The 18,712-nt window shown below is 35.2% G+C and overlaps 1 protein-coding gene across 1 annotated transcript; it reads left to right on the forward strand.

The window, feature by feature from the left end:
* The first annotated feature begins 10,051 nt into the window (after positions 1 to 10,051).
* LOC119786793 lies at positions 10,052 to 12,329 on the forward strand. Its single transcript, XM_038290349.1, has 5 exons — positions 10,052 to 10,144; positions 10,242 to 10,634; positions 11,203 to 11,346; positions 11,432 to 11,493; positions 11,720 to 12,329. Exons 1-5 carry the CDS (start codon positions 10,108 to 10,110, stop codon positions 11,876 to 11,878), a joined length of 795 nt encoding a protein of 264 aa, XP_038146277.1. The 5' UTR covers positions 10,052 to 10,107; the 3' UTR covers positions 11,879 to 12,329.
* The last annotated feature ends 6,383 nt before the right edge of the window (positions 12,330 to 18,712 follow it).

Here is an 18,712-nt window from a genome sequence, read left to right on the forward strand (position 1 = left end):
CCTACCGGTATAAATTTTTTGGCTTCTTTTCTCTGTATTTGGTCCACCAATCTGTTATTTTGATATTGGCATTTACAAAATGAATTTTAAATATACTGTTACACTAAACCTTTTTATTGATCAGTGTTTCCTTAGTATCTGATGTGTTGAAGGGTAACCTGACCAAATACACTTAGCTGTAAAATCAGGTGACAAAAGAATATTCTCTTCAGCTTTCTTATTATTTAGCTTTTAAACTGAATAAATTAGGCTTAAGATGCTAATCGGTGTCAAGAAAAGGGTTGTTTCTTTTCAATAGGGTGTTTGAGATAAGCTTTTTAGCTTGTTACAAATCATGAAGTTGTTGATAAAACCTTGGAAAAGTAAAACAGGAATAAACCACAAAGCATATCTGTAAACACAGCAAAGAACATAATTTGATGTGTTTCAAGGCTTTTCTCTGACCCCCCCAAAAAAGCAGGATTGTCAAAACTCAGTTTAAAACACAAACATCATTTTCAACACCAGCAATTACAACGACACAAGGCTACAATGAGTTTGACATTGAGGATTTTCAACATGGTCAAAGCTAAAAGGATTTGCCTCCTAGAGGTAGTGAAAACAAATATCAAGGGAAAATAGAAATGTACAATCATTTTGTGGTACTCTTGTATTGCAAGGAAAATGACAAGGTTAGGTTCTGCTCATGTAACCAAATAGCATTCTGGATGGAATCCTTCCGGAAGGGGGAATAAGAAAGACAAACGCCAAACAAAAACAACTGGACCTCAGGTTTCTTGGTTGAAAATGTTTTGTCCTTCATCCAAATGAGTTTGTCAATTAGAGGGTAGTGTGGGAGAAGTCCAAAGCCTTTGAGAAGAGCATTCTGCATACCTCAATTACCATAAAGGTTGGACTCTGTTTTGTATAACATGTGTTTGTTTGGATTCCCAATACCTTACATGGACACCCCTGAGAAGAAACTGGCATGCGGAACATAATGAGGATTGTATTTCAACATACCCATGCCAAAAGTTACAAATCTGTGCACAGAGTCCCAAGACAATAAAGCCCAATTGTAGAAAATTCTTTGCTGATCTGTAGACACAGTATTTTTATAGTTACAGCACATAACAGGTACAAAGTTATATTTAGCTGCATAATCTCCAGATCTATAGCTCAGACAATGAGCACATCTTATGCTCACATTTCCATATTTAGAATCACTCAGCCTACAGCTTCAGCATTATACTATGTTCATGGATCCATACCTTTTTTAAACACGTTTTTTGTCAAGCTCGTTGCTCTTTGCTGTTTTTTAATTTTTCCTCTGCAACAATGATTTCATCCAGATTACCGCTCTTTGGTTACATGACCCCAAGTTGCCATTTCCTCGCATTTCCAACGGTACTTAAAATGACTGTGCATGTTCATTTTTCCCTGAAAACACTACCTTCCTGTCTTTCTATGCATAAACACCAAAGATGATACCTTAAGTAGTATATAGTTGTGCTTGAAAGTTTACATACCATTCCATTAAAGACAGAAACAAATCAGCCGCCAGTAAAATAGATTGAAATCAACAAAAGTAATAATAAATAAAAGTTATAAAACATGGAAATCATGACACCGTTTTTTAATAAATATATGTATATATCCCATTAATAAATAAAACAAGTAAACAAGCCTGATGGAGTACCTGAGCTGAGAATTTGTTGAGCATCACTATGAAGTAATAATTGAAATCAGGTGTTTTCTATAAAGTTCAGTCAGATTTTGCACCTGTTGACAGGCATGTCCTTTCATTTCTCTTGTTTCTTAGAATTTCTTTTAAACAAAAAAATCAAAATCAATGTATTATTTTACTAAATTGTGATTTGTTGCATTTGTATTTGTTATAACTTTTTCGGTTTTTAGTTATTTTATTTGCTATAGTGTGAATTTATTATTTTCTTTAATAAGAGAGTGTGTAAACTTTGAAGCATTACTGCATATCAGTAGATGTTGGAGAATTAGATACTGTATTCCCCTGAAAAGTTTAAGGTACGTTATTCAAGTCCAGTTGTTTTGGGTTTAAACTCATTTTTAGAGTTACCATATGACAAATACCTGCCTGAACTTTCCCTGCTGGTGTACCAACCAGAACCGTTTCTCTTCGGCACCTCATCGGATCACTGACCTCCTGGCCCTGACAACCGACCTCGGCATCGGCTTTTGCTTCGTCCTCTGGATCATCCTGCCTACATTTGTCAGCTCGGTTCTGACTTAGACTTTTTACACAAGCGTAAAACAAAAAGAAATTTCTTTGGAAGAGCTCTCTGGACAATTTCATCTTTTTAAAAGTGCAGCCTTGAAAAATAGTTTTAAAAAATTATACATATATATACATATATATATATATATATATATATATATATATATATATATATATATATATATATATATATATATATATATATAGACAGAGAGAGAGAGAGAGAGAGAGAGAGAGAGAGAGACAGACAGACAGACAGACAGACAGACAGACAGACAGACAGACAGACAGACAGACAGACAGACAGACAGACAGATAGATAGATAGATAGATAGATAGATAGATAGATAGATAGATAGATAGATAGATAGATAGATATTATTATGAATTTTTTTTTAACAGGGGAGCTTTATACAAACTTTGCAGCTGTTTTTTTTTCTTGCAGATGTATATGTTATAAATATTCAGGATCTATTGACATAAACAAATGTATAAACAGTGACAGAAAAATACACCCCCAATTTTAAAACTTCAAATATTTCTTGTGTTCATAAGCTAAAATGATTCTTATGAACATAGTCATATAAAAATCCCCAATGTTCTTTCTTAGTGTTGCCAACTGGTCTGTGTTTTATAAATGAAAGAATTACATCCTGTGTATTTTGTTGTCTATTAACCCTTACACAACCTTATGCAGAGTTTTTTAGTTGTGGTTAAACTTTACTTTCAATGTATTTCTTAAATTCTACTCTACAATACTGTAATTATTTGTATCGCCTATACAACCCTCATCAGAAACAGACAAAGTAATAGTTTAACACAAAACAAATTTTAATAGGTATAACTTGGGTAGCAATAGAATGTAACCACATTATTTATATCGCTCATGCAGATGCACATCCATCTTGCAAAAGATGCATTGTGACAGATAGATATCGTTATCTATATATAGAAAAAAATGACACCGTGTCCTATTTATACACCTTAATATTGCTGAATAAACTGCTTTGCAAGCTGTCTAATTAAAAAAAAACGAATTGTAATTTTATTTTGTGATTTCATCTTACAAAATTTTTTTTAAATCATAAAATTCAGCTTTAATTTACCTAAAATGTAATGCATTATATAAACGTACCAAATTTCCATATACCACTTAATAACATTGTATTCCTCACAAATAGGACACAACTATGTAGATTAGCAACTACTTTGAAACTATTTCATTTAGAGAAATACCTGCATTTCTATATTAATCCTATAGAGTGCACCAAAAGACTAGAAAAGAGGTCACTGGTTGGCAGCAAAGCAGCCATAACAGTGAAGCTCATACACAGTTAGAGCACACACTCATACACTTTCAGTTATTCCTTTTTGTAATCTGAATGAATAAAAAAAGAGAAAGCTTTTTTTTTTTTACTTCTTAAAAATAAGATAAGATCCACATGGTAGATATCTCCAAAAATCTCCAAAACCATCCGAAAGACTATAAATTACAAGATGGTTATCCTTAAATATTCAACCACAATTATTTTTTCACTAAAATGGCCATTCCAGTTATATGAATTTATTGACAATAAACATTTAAATTCAATTCAAAAATATTTCCATTAAACTTCCTTGACTAAACTCTTGAAACTCAACCTAAGTAAGCTACCAAGAGTACAAACAAAAAGAAAATGGTTAAGAACTATTATCAATAATATGATGTACTGTAATAAAAGCACTGTTGGGCATGCAACTTGAATGAATAAAAATAACTACATTTCAATGTATAATTCCAATTGAGCCTGATGTTTGGTCAAAAAAAACAAGATATATCTTGATAAATATTAATTTCATATCATTCCCTCAAAATATTGATCCTAATATTTATTTATTAATGCTGATTTCCATTCACTTACTTTATAAAGTATTCACTCATGCTTTTAACACAACCTTCAAGGCTGCGTCAGGAGGTGCTGGTAGAGAAGGATTGTTGACTGTTTGAAAGAAACTCCCTTAGAAGCAAGGTTCTTTTAACATTTTACTTGTTTTTCAACTGTCTGTAACTTGTTTTTGATTAACTGCATGTGAGAAACACCTTCACAGTTTACGCAGACTTCAAGCAGTAAGTGAAATCCTGTGTGAACAGAACATGCAGAACATTGGCACAGACTGTATCTGTTCTCCCCTGTAAGGTGTTAATAAATGCTGGTTTAAATGAAGAACACCAGATCTCAAATTATTATCTCAACAATAAATATTCATATATATATTTCCCCCCTTTAAGTTTCCCACCCTTTGCCAAATCTCAGGCTTCAAACATAAAGATATAAGTGTGTATGTGAAGAATCAACAACAAGTAGGACACAATCATAGTGAAACATCATTTATTGGATATCTTAAACTTTTAACAAATAAAAAACTGAAGAGTGTGGCATGTAAAAATAATCAGTCCATTTTCTTTCAGGGCAGTAAACTCTCTCCAGAAGTTCAGTAAAGATCTCTAAATTATCCATTGTTGACCTAAATGATGACGATGATGATAAATAAAATCCACGTATGTGTAATGAATTCTCCGTATAATACACCTGCTCCATGATAGTTTCACAGGTCTGCTTAAAGTGCAGAGAGCATCATGAAGAACAAGGAACACAACAGACAGGTCTGAGATACTGTTGTGGAGAGGTTTAAAGCTGGATTTGGATTAAAAAAAATTCCCAACCTTTAAAAATTTCCAAGGAGCACTGTGCAAGCAATAATATTGAAATGGAAGGAGTATCTGACCAATACAAATCTACGAAGACCTGGCCGTCCCTCTAAAGTTTCAGCTCAACAAAGAGAAGACTGATCTGAGATGCAGCAAAAAGGCCCATGATTAATCTGGATGAACTGCAGATATCTACAGCTGAGGTAGGAGACTCTGTCCACTGGACAACAATCAGTTGTATACTGCACAAATCTGGCCTTTTTGGAAGAAAGATGATTTGGCCCTGCTTTTCTTCAGCAGGGAGCGGGAATATGGTTAAAATTGATAGGAATATGGATGGAGCCAAATACAGGATCCTTCTGGAAGAAAAACTTTTGGAATCTGCAAAAGACCGGAGATTGGAAAAAAGATTTATCTTCCAACAAGACAATGATTCAAAACATGAAGCAAAATATACAATGGAGTGGTTCACAAATAAACATATTCCGGTGTTAGAATGACCAAGTCAAAGTCAAGACCTGAATCCAGTCCACTAGATGTCAAAACCTGATAGAGACTGTTATGTTCAAAAATGTAGGTTCGTAAAAGAGGGACTGAGTCCACACAGAAAGGGATTTTCAACAGCTTCTGCAGAAGGAGAAAGAGCTACACCCAACTCACTAACTCTCTCTCGGACCCCCTCCTGCAGAGCCTTTTTATTAACATAACACATGGGGTGGGTTACAAAACAGAGTATTCTTCTGACAGGACAATTGATCAGGTCATAAGACAGAATGCTCCACTGGCTGAATCACAAGACAGAGTGGTCTTCTGATTGAATCATAAGACAGAGTGAAGCATCTCATTTCTTGAATGTTTTTTATGTACAAACATTTATTTTATAATCATCATTGAATAAACCTAACAGAGACATACCACAAGCTATTTGCAGCTTTAACTGCAGCAAAAGGTGACACTACAAAGTGGTAACTGAAGGGAGCTGGATGAATTAGCACAACCAATTTTTCAGTTTATTTGCGGGAAAAGTTGAAAAATACCCAATAAATACCCAATAAATGTTATTGTTGATAATTTTTTTGATCGTTTTTTGCAAGCTGTATGTGTGTGTGTGTGTGTGTGTGTGTGTGTGTGTGTGTGTGTGTGTGTGTGTGTGTGTGTATATGTATATATATATATATATATATATATATATATATATATATATATATATATATATATATATATATATATATAACTGCTCATGCAATGGTGATAAGTTCCTGCGAAACAGTTTCCAATAGAACATTAAATAAAACAAAGCTGCCGGTAAAACTAACCCCTGTCCACCACCTCTTTTTGTTGTATAAAATACTCAGGAAACCCACAATGACAAACAGCCCCTTGTTATTCTGCAGAGGATGACATACAGACAGACTAAACCTGCAAAAATGTGTAGCTTCACTGTGCATCATCTATTTCACTGAGCAAGTAACCTGGGAAGACCCTCATGGAGAAAAGCTGCAAAAAGAAAGATTTATCAAAATTAAAATATATAAGAGTCAGACCCTTGCAGTTGTGTGAGAGGGTAGATCTAAGTTAGATATGTCTTTCTCCCTGAAATCTGAACCTGGTGGCGGGAAAAAACGAAGCCATAGAGAGTCAAGTGAGGTGAAGTTGGAGAAGGGGCAGAGGAGGTTTGCTTTTGGGCTGGAGAGCGAGAAAGATCTGACCTTAAATGCAGTCTTTAATGATTATAGGCTGAAGCGGGGGCACATTGTGGGCAGTTAGGAATCTTCTAGTTGAATTTATGACTGAGCTTCATTTGTGAAACAGAATACAGTTGCTCTCTGTACAAAAGTTCTGCTTTGTGTCAACTCTATCTTTGTGGCTCTTTGTAAAAAAAACAATGATATCCAAATATTTGTACCACAACGACTGTACCACAAAAAATTCCTAGTTGTGAACTTCTTCACTAACAATGGCAATAAATCCGATTCTGATTCTGATATTTTGCATTATACAGTTTAAAGAAAAATCCCTGACCATCTACTACAAGTATTTATTTCAGGATTAAAAGTTCTAATTTCCTTTCTACATTATCATACTGCCCTACCTTAAAGCTAAAAAATGTTAAATGACTCGTAAATGACCTTAATTGCAGACACTATTGTAGAGCCAGCATTTTACAGTAAGAAAATTAAACTGGAAAATTTGAACTGAATTTTGCTTTGAAACAGGTCTTAAACAGAGAGGATGGTGTGTACAGACAGCTCATGATTGTTTTACAGTTTGGAAAAAATCACATATATTGTTATAAATATAGATTCCAGAAAGAATAACAAGAATATACAAAGCCTCAATTAGTGGACATGTATAAATATCCTGAAACAGTAAAGCTGTCAGTGAGAAAAACTTAGAAATCAATGTGCAAAGACACTGTGGATGTTTCTATAATAATAACAAAGTATTGTACCTGCTGATATCCATCAATATTTTTCTTTAAAAAAAAAGGTTAGGAAAACTCATGACTGCTTTTATTTAAACTTTCGGGTAGAGTATCTCCTAGCTGTATTATATTGAATTTGAAGTTGACTGACTGCTCAGTCTGGGTCAAAACTTTCTCTCAGGTGTAAGATTAAAAATGTCTCTAATTCTATTATCAAACATTTAAATAACTGTAGACAATTCTATGGTCTTTTTAGTCTACTGTTTATTCCAAATTAAATGTCTTTGGTTTAAAAATAATTTACTATTAACATTCTGAAAGTGTTTTTTTTTTTTTATTTAATTTTTTGTAATCCTAATTTCAGTGGAGCATTTCACTGCAGATGACTGCAGGACATGGAACACTCAATTGGGACTATTGTGAACCAAAGTGAGTATAATTCAGTTTTCCAGAACTGCTCCAATTAAATAATTGTTAATATATAACAATTAGTTTACAATCATTTAGCTCAAATGTTATCAATTAAAGTTATAAATTAAAGTTAACAAAAAAAAACTTTAAAAAGATTTTAAAAAGGCTTGGCTGTCAACTCTCCCATTTTGGCCAGGAAACTCATGTATTTTACTTATTCTATTCCTGCAGTAGCAGTCTCCCCTAAATTTCACATATAATTATATCATAGAATGATATATATTTTTTAATTGACTTACCTCTCAAAACAGAACTGTTGCTAGCAGCACAGGTCAAAATCTGATCACCTTAGTGTAATTTGCAGTTGGTTGACAAGTATATAATGGATATTGGAGTTTGACTAGAGCTCGACTGGAATAGTCAGAGCAGCTCACAACAGATGTAAAATATCCCTCATTTTCAAATCCAAAACTTGACAGGGTTGACCTGGTTATTATTTTCCTTACAAGCTTTTTCAGTAGTCTCTTAGCTTATGAAGGTTAAAACACACAGATGTGTGTTCATTCTTAAAAAAAAACACTCATTGTAACTGAAATGGATTAGAGGGAAGGATTTTATTCATATTCAGAATCAGTGAAAATAAAGTGCTAAATGTGATGAACATATAAGCATACAAAGACCATATCATCAGAAACCATCTAAGTGATCATAGTTTCCTGCAGCAGGAGTTCTCCAATGAGTAATACCTGTGAATATTGCATGTAAAGTGAATGCATGATATGAGCAAGCAGCCTTTAAGCTTCCACGTGGTTTAACTACAGAAAAGCAAAAGATTTTAAACTCTTGACGGATCTTCAAAATGTACTTACAAATCTGTTTAAGCTGCAAAAATGAACAAGAACAAGTTAAATGTTCATTTCTAGTAAAGTAAGAAAATATATAATTTTAACTTGATCTTCATATAAATCATTGTTTTTGTTTGGTTGAATGAAAAGGAACGTAAAGGATTCGACTTAACTGACTTTAAATATTTCATGTACAATTTAAGCTTCTGGGTTTACCATCTGTGTAACAAAGCAAAACCATCCATCCATCCATTATCTGACACTCTTATCCCAATTGGGGTCGTGAGGGGTGCTGGTGCCTATCTCCAGCAGTCAATGGGCGAGAGGCGGGGTACACCCTGGACAGGTCGCCAGTCCATCACAGAGCAACACAGAGACACACAGGACATACAACCATTAACACACACACTCACACCTAAGGAGAATCTAGAGAAGCCTATTAACCTAACATTCATGTTTTTGGACTGTGGGAGGAAGCCGGAGTACATGGAGAGAACCCACGCATGCTCAGGGAGAACATGCAAACTCCATGCCAGGAATCAAACCCAGAACCTTCTTGCTGCAAGGCACTGAGCAGCCATCAAAGCAAGACCTATTAAATGTATTTTACTGTATTTTTAGTTTGTTTATTCGGTTGTCAGATCAGTGTGGCTGATATAGTGGTAAATAAGTCTGAAATAAGTAATACTTCTTAAAGAAATTCATACAGTTATCACGTATTTACTTTAGGTAGAAGCTTTGGGCTATTTGGACACAAATAATTCTGTGAATAAATATATGATATAGACTTATTGTGGAAGTAAAAACACTAAACTAAATGTAAAGCTGTAAACCCTGTAATTGATTTGGGATTTATTTGGGAAAACCCATGTTTGGATATTTATAGTTGGTGAGCTAGCTTTCTCCATTATTTTTCATTTTACTGTACTGCTTTCTCAATTATATTTTTATTATCTTTTGCCAACGATTTAAAGGAAAACCATAGAAATAGGGATTTAATACAAGTAAAAGTGAATGCATTTTAAGGGAAACCATCCATCTTATTATATTTTAGATTATAAATCTTTTAACCCTAATCAAAACTCAGTTATCTTTTGGATTATGGAAGGAAAAAAATCCTTTTGTTTCATTTCAAAACTTTTTTGAAACAAACTTTTTTTCTTTTTGGCCACATTTGGTTTTAAAACAATAACTAATTTAGATAAATCTATTTATCAAAACTTTTTGTCTCAATACTAACTGTAATAAAATGGCTTTGGTTTGATCTCAGGATAACATTTCAAAACCTTTGATTGTTGTGCGGTTTTATTTTAGACTCCATACAAAAGATGCAACACGTCTCAGAGCTTTCTTTGCATACCGCCATCAAAGTAAAAACCACAGAAATTTTCCATTTAACCAGCCAATCACAAACTGCCTCTCCTTCAATGGAAACTTTTATGTCATCTATTCAACATGTCCAAATCTTGCAAACCCATCTTGTAGCTCCAGCTAAGCATTTGTGATGGATGGATTACAGACAATTCAGACTTTCTTCTTAGGTAACTTTTTAACCTGTGGGATTTTAACAAAACAACAATTTTAATGTCAATCTGGTTTTAAATAATTATTGTTTTTCTTTGCTTTTTTCCCCCCCAGGACTAATATTCTGCACTCATAACTACATATCAGCATCAATGCTGGAGGTGACCGTCCGACCTGGAGAAAATATTACCCTCTACTGTGACTGCAAAGCATTTACCGGAGTATTTATTGTGTGGTTCTTCAAAAACTGTTCCAGAGAAGAACATTCTATTCATGCTGTTCCTTTTTTGGATCAATTGGCAAAAGAAAAGAAATTTCCACGTTTGAAATTTATAAAAAATGACTCTTCACAATCCTATGACCTGCTGGTGATGAATGTCTCTAGTTCAGATCAGGGTCTCTATTACTGTGGAACAGAAAAAGTTCAAGTAGAGAAAGACAAAAATGAAAAGATAATCGCAAAAGACGTTTACACTTATGGGAACATCACAACAAGACTCACTCTCAGTAAGCAACTTTATATATATGTATAAATATATATGATATATCTTTATGATTAAATTTATATGATTTATTTTCATAAATATATATTATAAACATAGGTTCCAAATGTAGTATTGTTATATGCACAGGTTATTTGGCGCCAGTGGTTTGATTTTGAATCAAGTTTAGAAAGAAGAAAATAGTTTTAGAATGAAAATCAATACGCTTATATTTATGAATATATTAACTGTTGTTTGGTTCGGTAAATTCTCCTGAAGTTATAATGAAAAATACTTTTAAATAAAAAGGTTGATTGTATTATTTCAAGATCTTGTATTGTAAATACAAAAAAATGGGATTTAGTTTCTGTACACTTAATTCGCACAACTTTAGTTTTCTCTAGTCTAAGTATATTCACTTATTCACATTTTTTATTATTGTTATTATTTTTTTTTTTTTATTATTAATGGATTTCTTTGATCCATGTGTCCGGGGAGAAAAATCATTTTCAATATTACGGTAATATGTAACCTTAAAGGAAACAATATGAACTATTGAGTATTTAATAAAAGCAACTTTTTGTTTTATCTAGACACCTGTGGACAGTATGACTTTAACAAGACAGTGGAGGACTGCGGGGCGTGCTGGAAGCTTCTCTTCTCCGTTTGCCCGGCTGTTGTTTTTCTCTCTGTGTTCTTCTCCTTCCTTGGGTTTTACCTGCTTTGTCACAAAACAGGTATCAGAATACTGCCAACTTTTAATCCTTTCATGTTGTGCTATGGTGATTATTTATCACTGAATGGATATTTTCACTCTTACAGCTAAAGAAAACCCAGGAGATGGTAAACAACCTAAACAACCGAGACCAATAGATGAAGCACAGGTAAACAACAAAAATACAGACCTTTCTTTTCACTATCTTTTCTTTTTTTTTACTTGCTAAGCCACATGGTTTACTGTGCATCACAGTTATCTGCCCATGAATTATATTTATATTTGTCAATGAGAACTAATAGTTTTTTTTTTTTTTTTCCTTTTTGCCTTGTCCTTCCATTGGGTAAAATTTGTCATGAAATAATGTTGTCATTATTCTGAATTATAAATCTTAGGATGAAAACATTTGTTACGCTGCCTTGGAAATCCACCGACAATCAAAAAGAAAAAAGAAGAAGTTGGTCCAACCGTCAGACTGTAGGACTCACACCATTGTCAAGTATGCCTACAATGAAGATTCACATTCTCTTTGGGGATGTGATCTTAATGAATGATCAATCTGTTCTAGTTTTGTTATTTCCACCACAAAACTGAAAGACAAAAAAAAGCTTAATTTCTTTCTCATAAATGTGCGTAAATGTATGATTCAAAAATGCGTTTATTGTGTAATTTGTTTAATGTTACACTGATTTTGCTTAATCAAACATTTTCTTTATTACCATATATTAATATATTGGTGTATTATGTCAGTTTTTATTTGTTTCTTCAACACAAATATAGAAACTACTTGTTGTTACTTGTTAAACATAAGGTATCTACAAGGCCAAAGCTTCCTTTTCTTTTTACATACCTTGTAATAAATACATATGAATCATGTTGGGTCAATGCATCCCTAAACCATCACACTTCTAGCACCGCAAGGTCTTTAATGGGTCTTTTCCTTTAATGCTGTGTTTATTTTATGCTTTCTATGCCGTCTGTTCAAATAAATTGGTTTCAGACACAGACATGAAACAAGATCTTTTGGTGTCTTGCACTCTGGTTTCTGGGTGAACTTGAAGGTATATTCAAATCATTTTGAGAGCTCTCCCACGGTAAACTCTCCTATTTCAAATTGTTTTCCACCTTTTAGATCTCCCAGCAAACCTGTAACCCTCAATAAGTTTCTTTAAGATCTCAGTTTGCCCTTTTAATCATAGTATTCTGTCTCACTTCTACTCATGAAAACACAAAATTAAATAGCTAACATTCAAAGACCAAGCATCCTTCAAAATGCTTAATATAACTTAACATAATCATCTGCTGTTTAGAAAATCAGCTTAAACCAACCAGGTGTTTGTAAGTACAAAGCTACACGCTTTAGATCAAACTCCCCAAACAGGCAGTTATTGTAAAGCCACAAGATGAAAGAAAGCCCAGAGCCAACGTAACCAGAAGCACAAACATAAGTCATTACTAAAACAATCGTCAGCAACCGATCATACAGTAGTTACTGCTGTCCTCACCTAGGCTGTTTTCTGCCACCAGAATAGGACAGACTACAAAGCCTTACTCTGTTGAACTCTTGATTTATTCCCAAACTCATTTCAGTTAACCCATACAAGTTATGTCTGAAAATATTAAGATTACCCTTTAGAGATATGAATAAAAAATGCTTAAAGGCAAGGCAAGGCAAGACAAATTTATTTGTATAGCACAATTCAGTACAAAGACAATGCAAAGTGCTTTACATGATTAAAATACAGGGAGATAAAAAAATAAATAAAATAAAATAAAAAATGCAGAAACAAAAAAGAATATTAAAAACAGTTGGACTAAAGAAAATATGTTTTAGTTGAACTGTTTAACTAGAACAGTCAAAGGCAATCCTAAACAAATGTGTTTTTAGTCTTGATTTTAAGGATCTCAGGCTTTCCGCACTTTTACAGTTTTCTGGAAGTTTGTTCCAGATAAGTGGAGCATAGGAACTAAATGCTGCTTCTCCATGTTTAGTTTTGGTTCTAGGTATGCAGAGCAGGCTGGAGCCAGAAGACCTGAGTGGTCTGGAGGGTTGATACACTGATAGCAAGTCTGTGACATATTTAGGTGCTAAGCCATTCAGAGATTTATAGACTAACATAAATATTTTAAAGTCTATTCTCTGAGATACAGGGAGCCAGTGTAAGGACTTTAGAACTGGGGTGATGTGCTCTACTTTCTTAGTCTTAGTGAGGACACGGGCCGCAGCGTTCTGGACCAGCTGCAGCTGTCTGATCCACTTTTTAGCATAAAGCATTAACCTGTGAGTTGCCTGAATGGAATATGTGTTAATCATTTTATAGAAAAATTGATCATTTAGGTTACCTCCCAAAGATAATTTATCCTCCAGATGGATGGATTTATGTATAATAAAGAATGTTCTGTTTTCAATGTATCAGTGAAAAAGTCAGTGTGCCACCTAAACACATTAAAAGTCAGCATGCTTGCTGTTTTTACATGCAGACTTTAAGAACTTTAAGTCTAGGAATATTTATGAAATACTTACTGTATTGATGCAAGAAAGTATAAGCACAAATCCTCATGTGTATACAGGCAATTCTAAAGAGTGCAAAACTCCAGCAAAATGTTGTCTTACTGAGAGTCATTACCTCCAAATCAGCTTGCAGCTACTGAATGAGACTACTACGGTTTCCAAGTGGTGCAAACTTCATACAAATATATTAATTCACAGTAAATTCAAAAAGTACTGCAAATACAAAAATGAGACTCACAAATACTAAAATGACTCTAAAATATAAACAGAAAACATATAAAAAGAAAAAATGCTGCAATCACAGAACAGAGTGGGATGCAGGCTGCAAAAGAGCAGAAAATACAAAATCTGCTTATATATAACATGCTAATACACATACGTATATATGCACAGGAAAAATGGAAAGACGGAAAGAAGGAAAAAAAGCTTTATAATGATGTAATCATAGCATGGCTTTTAGAAACTATCAACTTTATTCAAATGAATAATAACAATGAAATGCCCCGCAAATATGCAGTATTTTTGGTGTGGTGATATCAGTGTGATGCAGAGTTTGTGACATGATTTAGAGATTCAATAGTTCAGCAGTTTGATGGCAGTGGGAAAGAAACTATTGCAGAATCTGCTGGGCCTGCATTGAATGCTGCAAAGCCTCTTCCCAGAGAACAGCATGGAGAACAGTCCATGGTGGGGGTGTGAGGGGTCATTGATGATGTTATGGGCTCGGGACATGCAGCGCTGGGATAAAATGTCTTTAATGGAGGAAAGAGGAGCCCTGATGATCCTCTCTACTGTTCTCACCAATCTTCTCACCTTCTTCCAGTCTGAGGCACTGCAGCCTCCACATCACACAGTGAGACAGCTGGTCAGAATGCTCTCTATGGTGCTTCTGTAGAAGGTAGTGAGGATGGGTGGGGGCAGGTGGGCTCTCCACATCCTCCACAGGGAGTACATGCGCTTCTGTGCCTTTTTGACCAGTGAGGTGGTGTTTACAGTCCAGGTGAGGGTGTCTGTGATGTGGACCCCTAGGAATTCCGTGCTGCTGACCACCAGTCGATGATGATCTCCTTCGTCTTCTCATTGTTGAAATATGATTTGAAAAATAAAATGTAACAACAATTTATTTTCTGTTGTTTATATTTACAGTTCAGAGAGGCCAAGGGAGCAGGAACAACAGTCCAGCTCAGTCCACATTCAGAACATTCCATAGAGCAGCATCCTGCAGCATTGCCCAAGCCACCACACCAGATGTGCGACCCCCTAAACTAGTCCTACACTAAGCCCTGTACAATGTTCACACCGCCCTTGATGAAACACAGCCGGTCTGTATTTTGTCTCACCTGTATTGCTGCATCACACTTGTTTCATTGGTGTTTAACTTTGGATGAACTAAGCCATAGCTTTTCGTATTTCTCAATCTTTAAAAAATACTTGAATCTCAATTTTTCATACAACCCATTCACAGTTATCTACAAATAACCGCACAGCATAAGTTCCCTAGCTTTGCAACTGCAACGGGTAATAATGTTTTCTAGATCCGTCATAAGATTTATTGTTAATCTGTTCTAAGCACTGCATGTTTTCTGATAAGTGAGGCAATCAGTTGACCAAAGAAAATATAATTTAAGATTATGTATTGTAACATAATTTCACAAAATAATAATTCCGTTTTCAAGTTTGTTTGTTTTTTAAGGAGCTACAGCATCTTATCAGGAGAAAGGAGAAAGTGCAGTTGTGTGCAAGAACATTAGATGCATTTTTGATACCAATATATTACCATTCTTTTGATGTGTATTTTTTTTTTAGGTCTTGACTAGGAGGAAGAATTATGCTCAGCGAATGTGGTTTATTGCAACATGATATGAAATTAAGAGTGACCCAAATATGCTGTCTAACTGTACAGTAGTCAATCAGATAACTTTTCTAGATCACAGTGGGCTTTCAGATGTATCTTTCAGGTCAAGGTTTTGAAAAGGACAACATATCTGTGATGTGCGCTGAGTCATAAAATGTTATGAATACCAGGAATTACCAGGAAATGTACATCGGGTGTACATAATATACACGTGGACAAAGTTGGTCTCTTTTAATGAAGGAAAACCCCACAATAGTCACAGAAATAACTTGAATAAGACCAAAGCAACATATAAAAAATTATATGAATCGGAAGAAATTAAAATCAGACATTGCTTTTCAAACATTCTTTAACAGAATAATTTTAAAGCTACAGTGTGTAATAATTACAGGGATATACAGTCAGAAATGTAATATATTATACATAACTAAGTTATTTATCATCATCTACGAGCTCAGCCTCTTAACCTTAATATTTGCGTTGCCTTAGAATTTGTTATTTATAATTACATAGGAGCGGGTCTCGCAGACATGGAGGCAGACATCTTTGCACTACGGCAGCGCAGAGCCAACAAACTAGCGATTGCAAGATCGCCCATTACAATAACATGCTGCGTGATGATGCTGTTTCTCTCCACTATACTTATTCAGCAACGTCCCTGACGTTTCACAGGTAATGATTCAGTAATTCTCTGTAAAATAATTTTCTGGATATATACCTCGGTTACTTCTCTCCGGCTCCTTTGGAGATCTTCAAGCCTTTCCTCCTCTGCTCTAGTCACCCCGCTGGCACCTCTCCCTCGCCTGGCCCTGGCTGCACGCCCACCCCGGCCTCTTTGCCCTCTTCCTCGCCCTCTTCCTCTCCCTCTTCCTCGCCTTGTAACCCCCGTGCCACAAACAAGACTTGGACTCTGTAAACGGGGAATATATATTCTTCCAGCGAACACAATCTCGCTGTTAAACTAATGACTACAATTACTTCGTCTGTTTATATCACCATGCAAAGCAGCTCACCAAAACGTCACAACGATGTAGAAAAAATAACGGGTATATTTATTATCTTAAGTCTACATGAAATCTATAGCCTACACAGACTAATGAAATACTATCTGTAAAATTATCTATGTAAACAAACCTCATCACTTGAGAAGGTAGGTGATGCGGACGTCGTGGAAGACATTTTGTCCCATAATGCTCGCCGTACTGTTGGGGGGGAGAAGAGGTGGGGGGGAGATGTTCATGTTGCTGCGGTCTGCAGTCTGGGCGTTAGATGTCGCTGAAAATTACACACTGTAGCTTTAAAAGGCTGAAAATAAAGTGAGCAAAGGGACATTTTAAATCAAACTGTGTCAACAATGACTATTGTCTACAATCTTGTAATCAGTCAATATGCTTATATATAGGGCTATAGGTAGGAACTGTGCCTTTTGCTGACATGGTTTGTACCACACTCAATATGGACCAGGGGAAGTAAAGGAAATAATTATCTAATCTTATGGACAAGCATGTTAAAAGTAATGCCTATGAGACCATCTGCATATTATAGGAAAAATGATGACAAATCAAAGAGACGGAACATACAATTTGTAACAAAGTGCCCAGAAAAACTTCGAAAGAGAGTAAAGGAGAACTTCAAGCTCAAGGAACAACAGTGACAGAGCGCACCATCCATCGTTGTTTGAACCCAAGTGGACTTAACAGTAGACAACCAAGGAGGAAACCATGGCCGAAAGCAAATAACAAAATAGCAAGAATGGAATTTGCCAAACTAAATGTTGACAAGCCCCAAAGCATTGGGGAAAATGTCCTATGGACAGGTTAGACAAAAATGTAATTTTTAGCTCACACCTTTACTCTATGTTCACAGATGGAAAAATTCAACATTAAGAAACGAAGACGCCGGAGGAGGTTCCGTTATGTACTGGAGCTGCTTTGCTTCTTCTGGCACAGATTCTCTGCAGGATACAATAAAATCCCATCGGGGGATTCTAAAAGTTTAGATCCAGAAAGATTCAGAAGGCTTGGTCTCAGATGCAGGTTACAGGATTTTCAGCAGAAGAATTTCAAAACACACAGCTAAAAACAAGCAACAATGACTAAGATTGAAATATTTGACTACTCTGAATTGGCCTTCTATGAGCCCTGACCTAAATCCTATTGAACATCTTTGGAAAGAGGTCAAACATGTCAGCTGGAAAAGGCAGCCTTTAAACCTAAGACAACTGGAGCAGTTTGCTCATTAGCAGTGGGCTAAAATACCTGCTGAGAAGTTTCCTTGACGGTTATTGACGGAGAATTTCCTTCTTTCATCTGAGGAACATTGCAAAAATTAGAAATATCCTGTCCAGGGGTGATGCTGAGAAACTAGTCCATGCATTTGTTACTTCAAGGCTGGAAGTAAAAAAAGTCCACAAACTGTGGTCAAAAGCCTTCAGCTGATCCAAAAGGCTGCAGCCAGAGTTTTTAAGAAAATTAAAAAGAGAGATCATATCTCTCCTATTCTAGTTTCTCTTCATTGGCTTCCTGATAAATCCAGAATAGAATTACAAATCCTCCTTCTCACATCTAAAGCCTTAAATGGCCAAGCTCCATCTTATATCAGAGATCTGATTGTTCCTTATGTCCCTATACTGTATATATATTGTTTATTCTTAATGCACCTTTTTCCTCCTTGTTTGCACCTTCTTTAACTTCTATGCCAATATGTGACGAGGGAATTTCTCCGCTGTGAGATCAATAAAGCTCATCTAATCTAAAAGAGCACCTAACTCTCAACCTGCAGGTTTACTAGTGGTTCCTAGAATTTCTAAAAGTAGAATGGGAGGCAGATATTTTAGTTATCAGGCTTCTCTCCTGTGAAACCAACTACCAGTTTTAGTCTATGAGGCAGACACCCTGACTACTTTAAGGGTAGGCTTAAAACTTTCCTTTTTGATAAAGCTTATAGTTAGAGTGGCTCGGCTTATCCTGAGCTATCTCTATAGTTATGCTGCAATAGGTTTAGACTGCTGGAGGACATAGG

Source organism: Cyprinodon tularosa, unplaced genomic scaffold, assembly GCF_016077235.1.
Source record: "Cyprinodon tularosa strain WSP-4 unplaced genomic scaffold, ASM1607723v1 ctg279, whole genome shotgun sequence".
Classification (NCBI taxonomy): domain Eukaryota; kingdom Metazoa; phylum Chordata; class Actinopteri; order Cyprinodontiformes; family Cyprinodontidae; genus Cyprinodon; species Cyprinodon tularosa.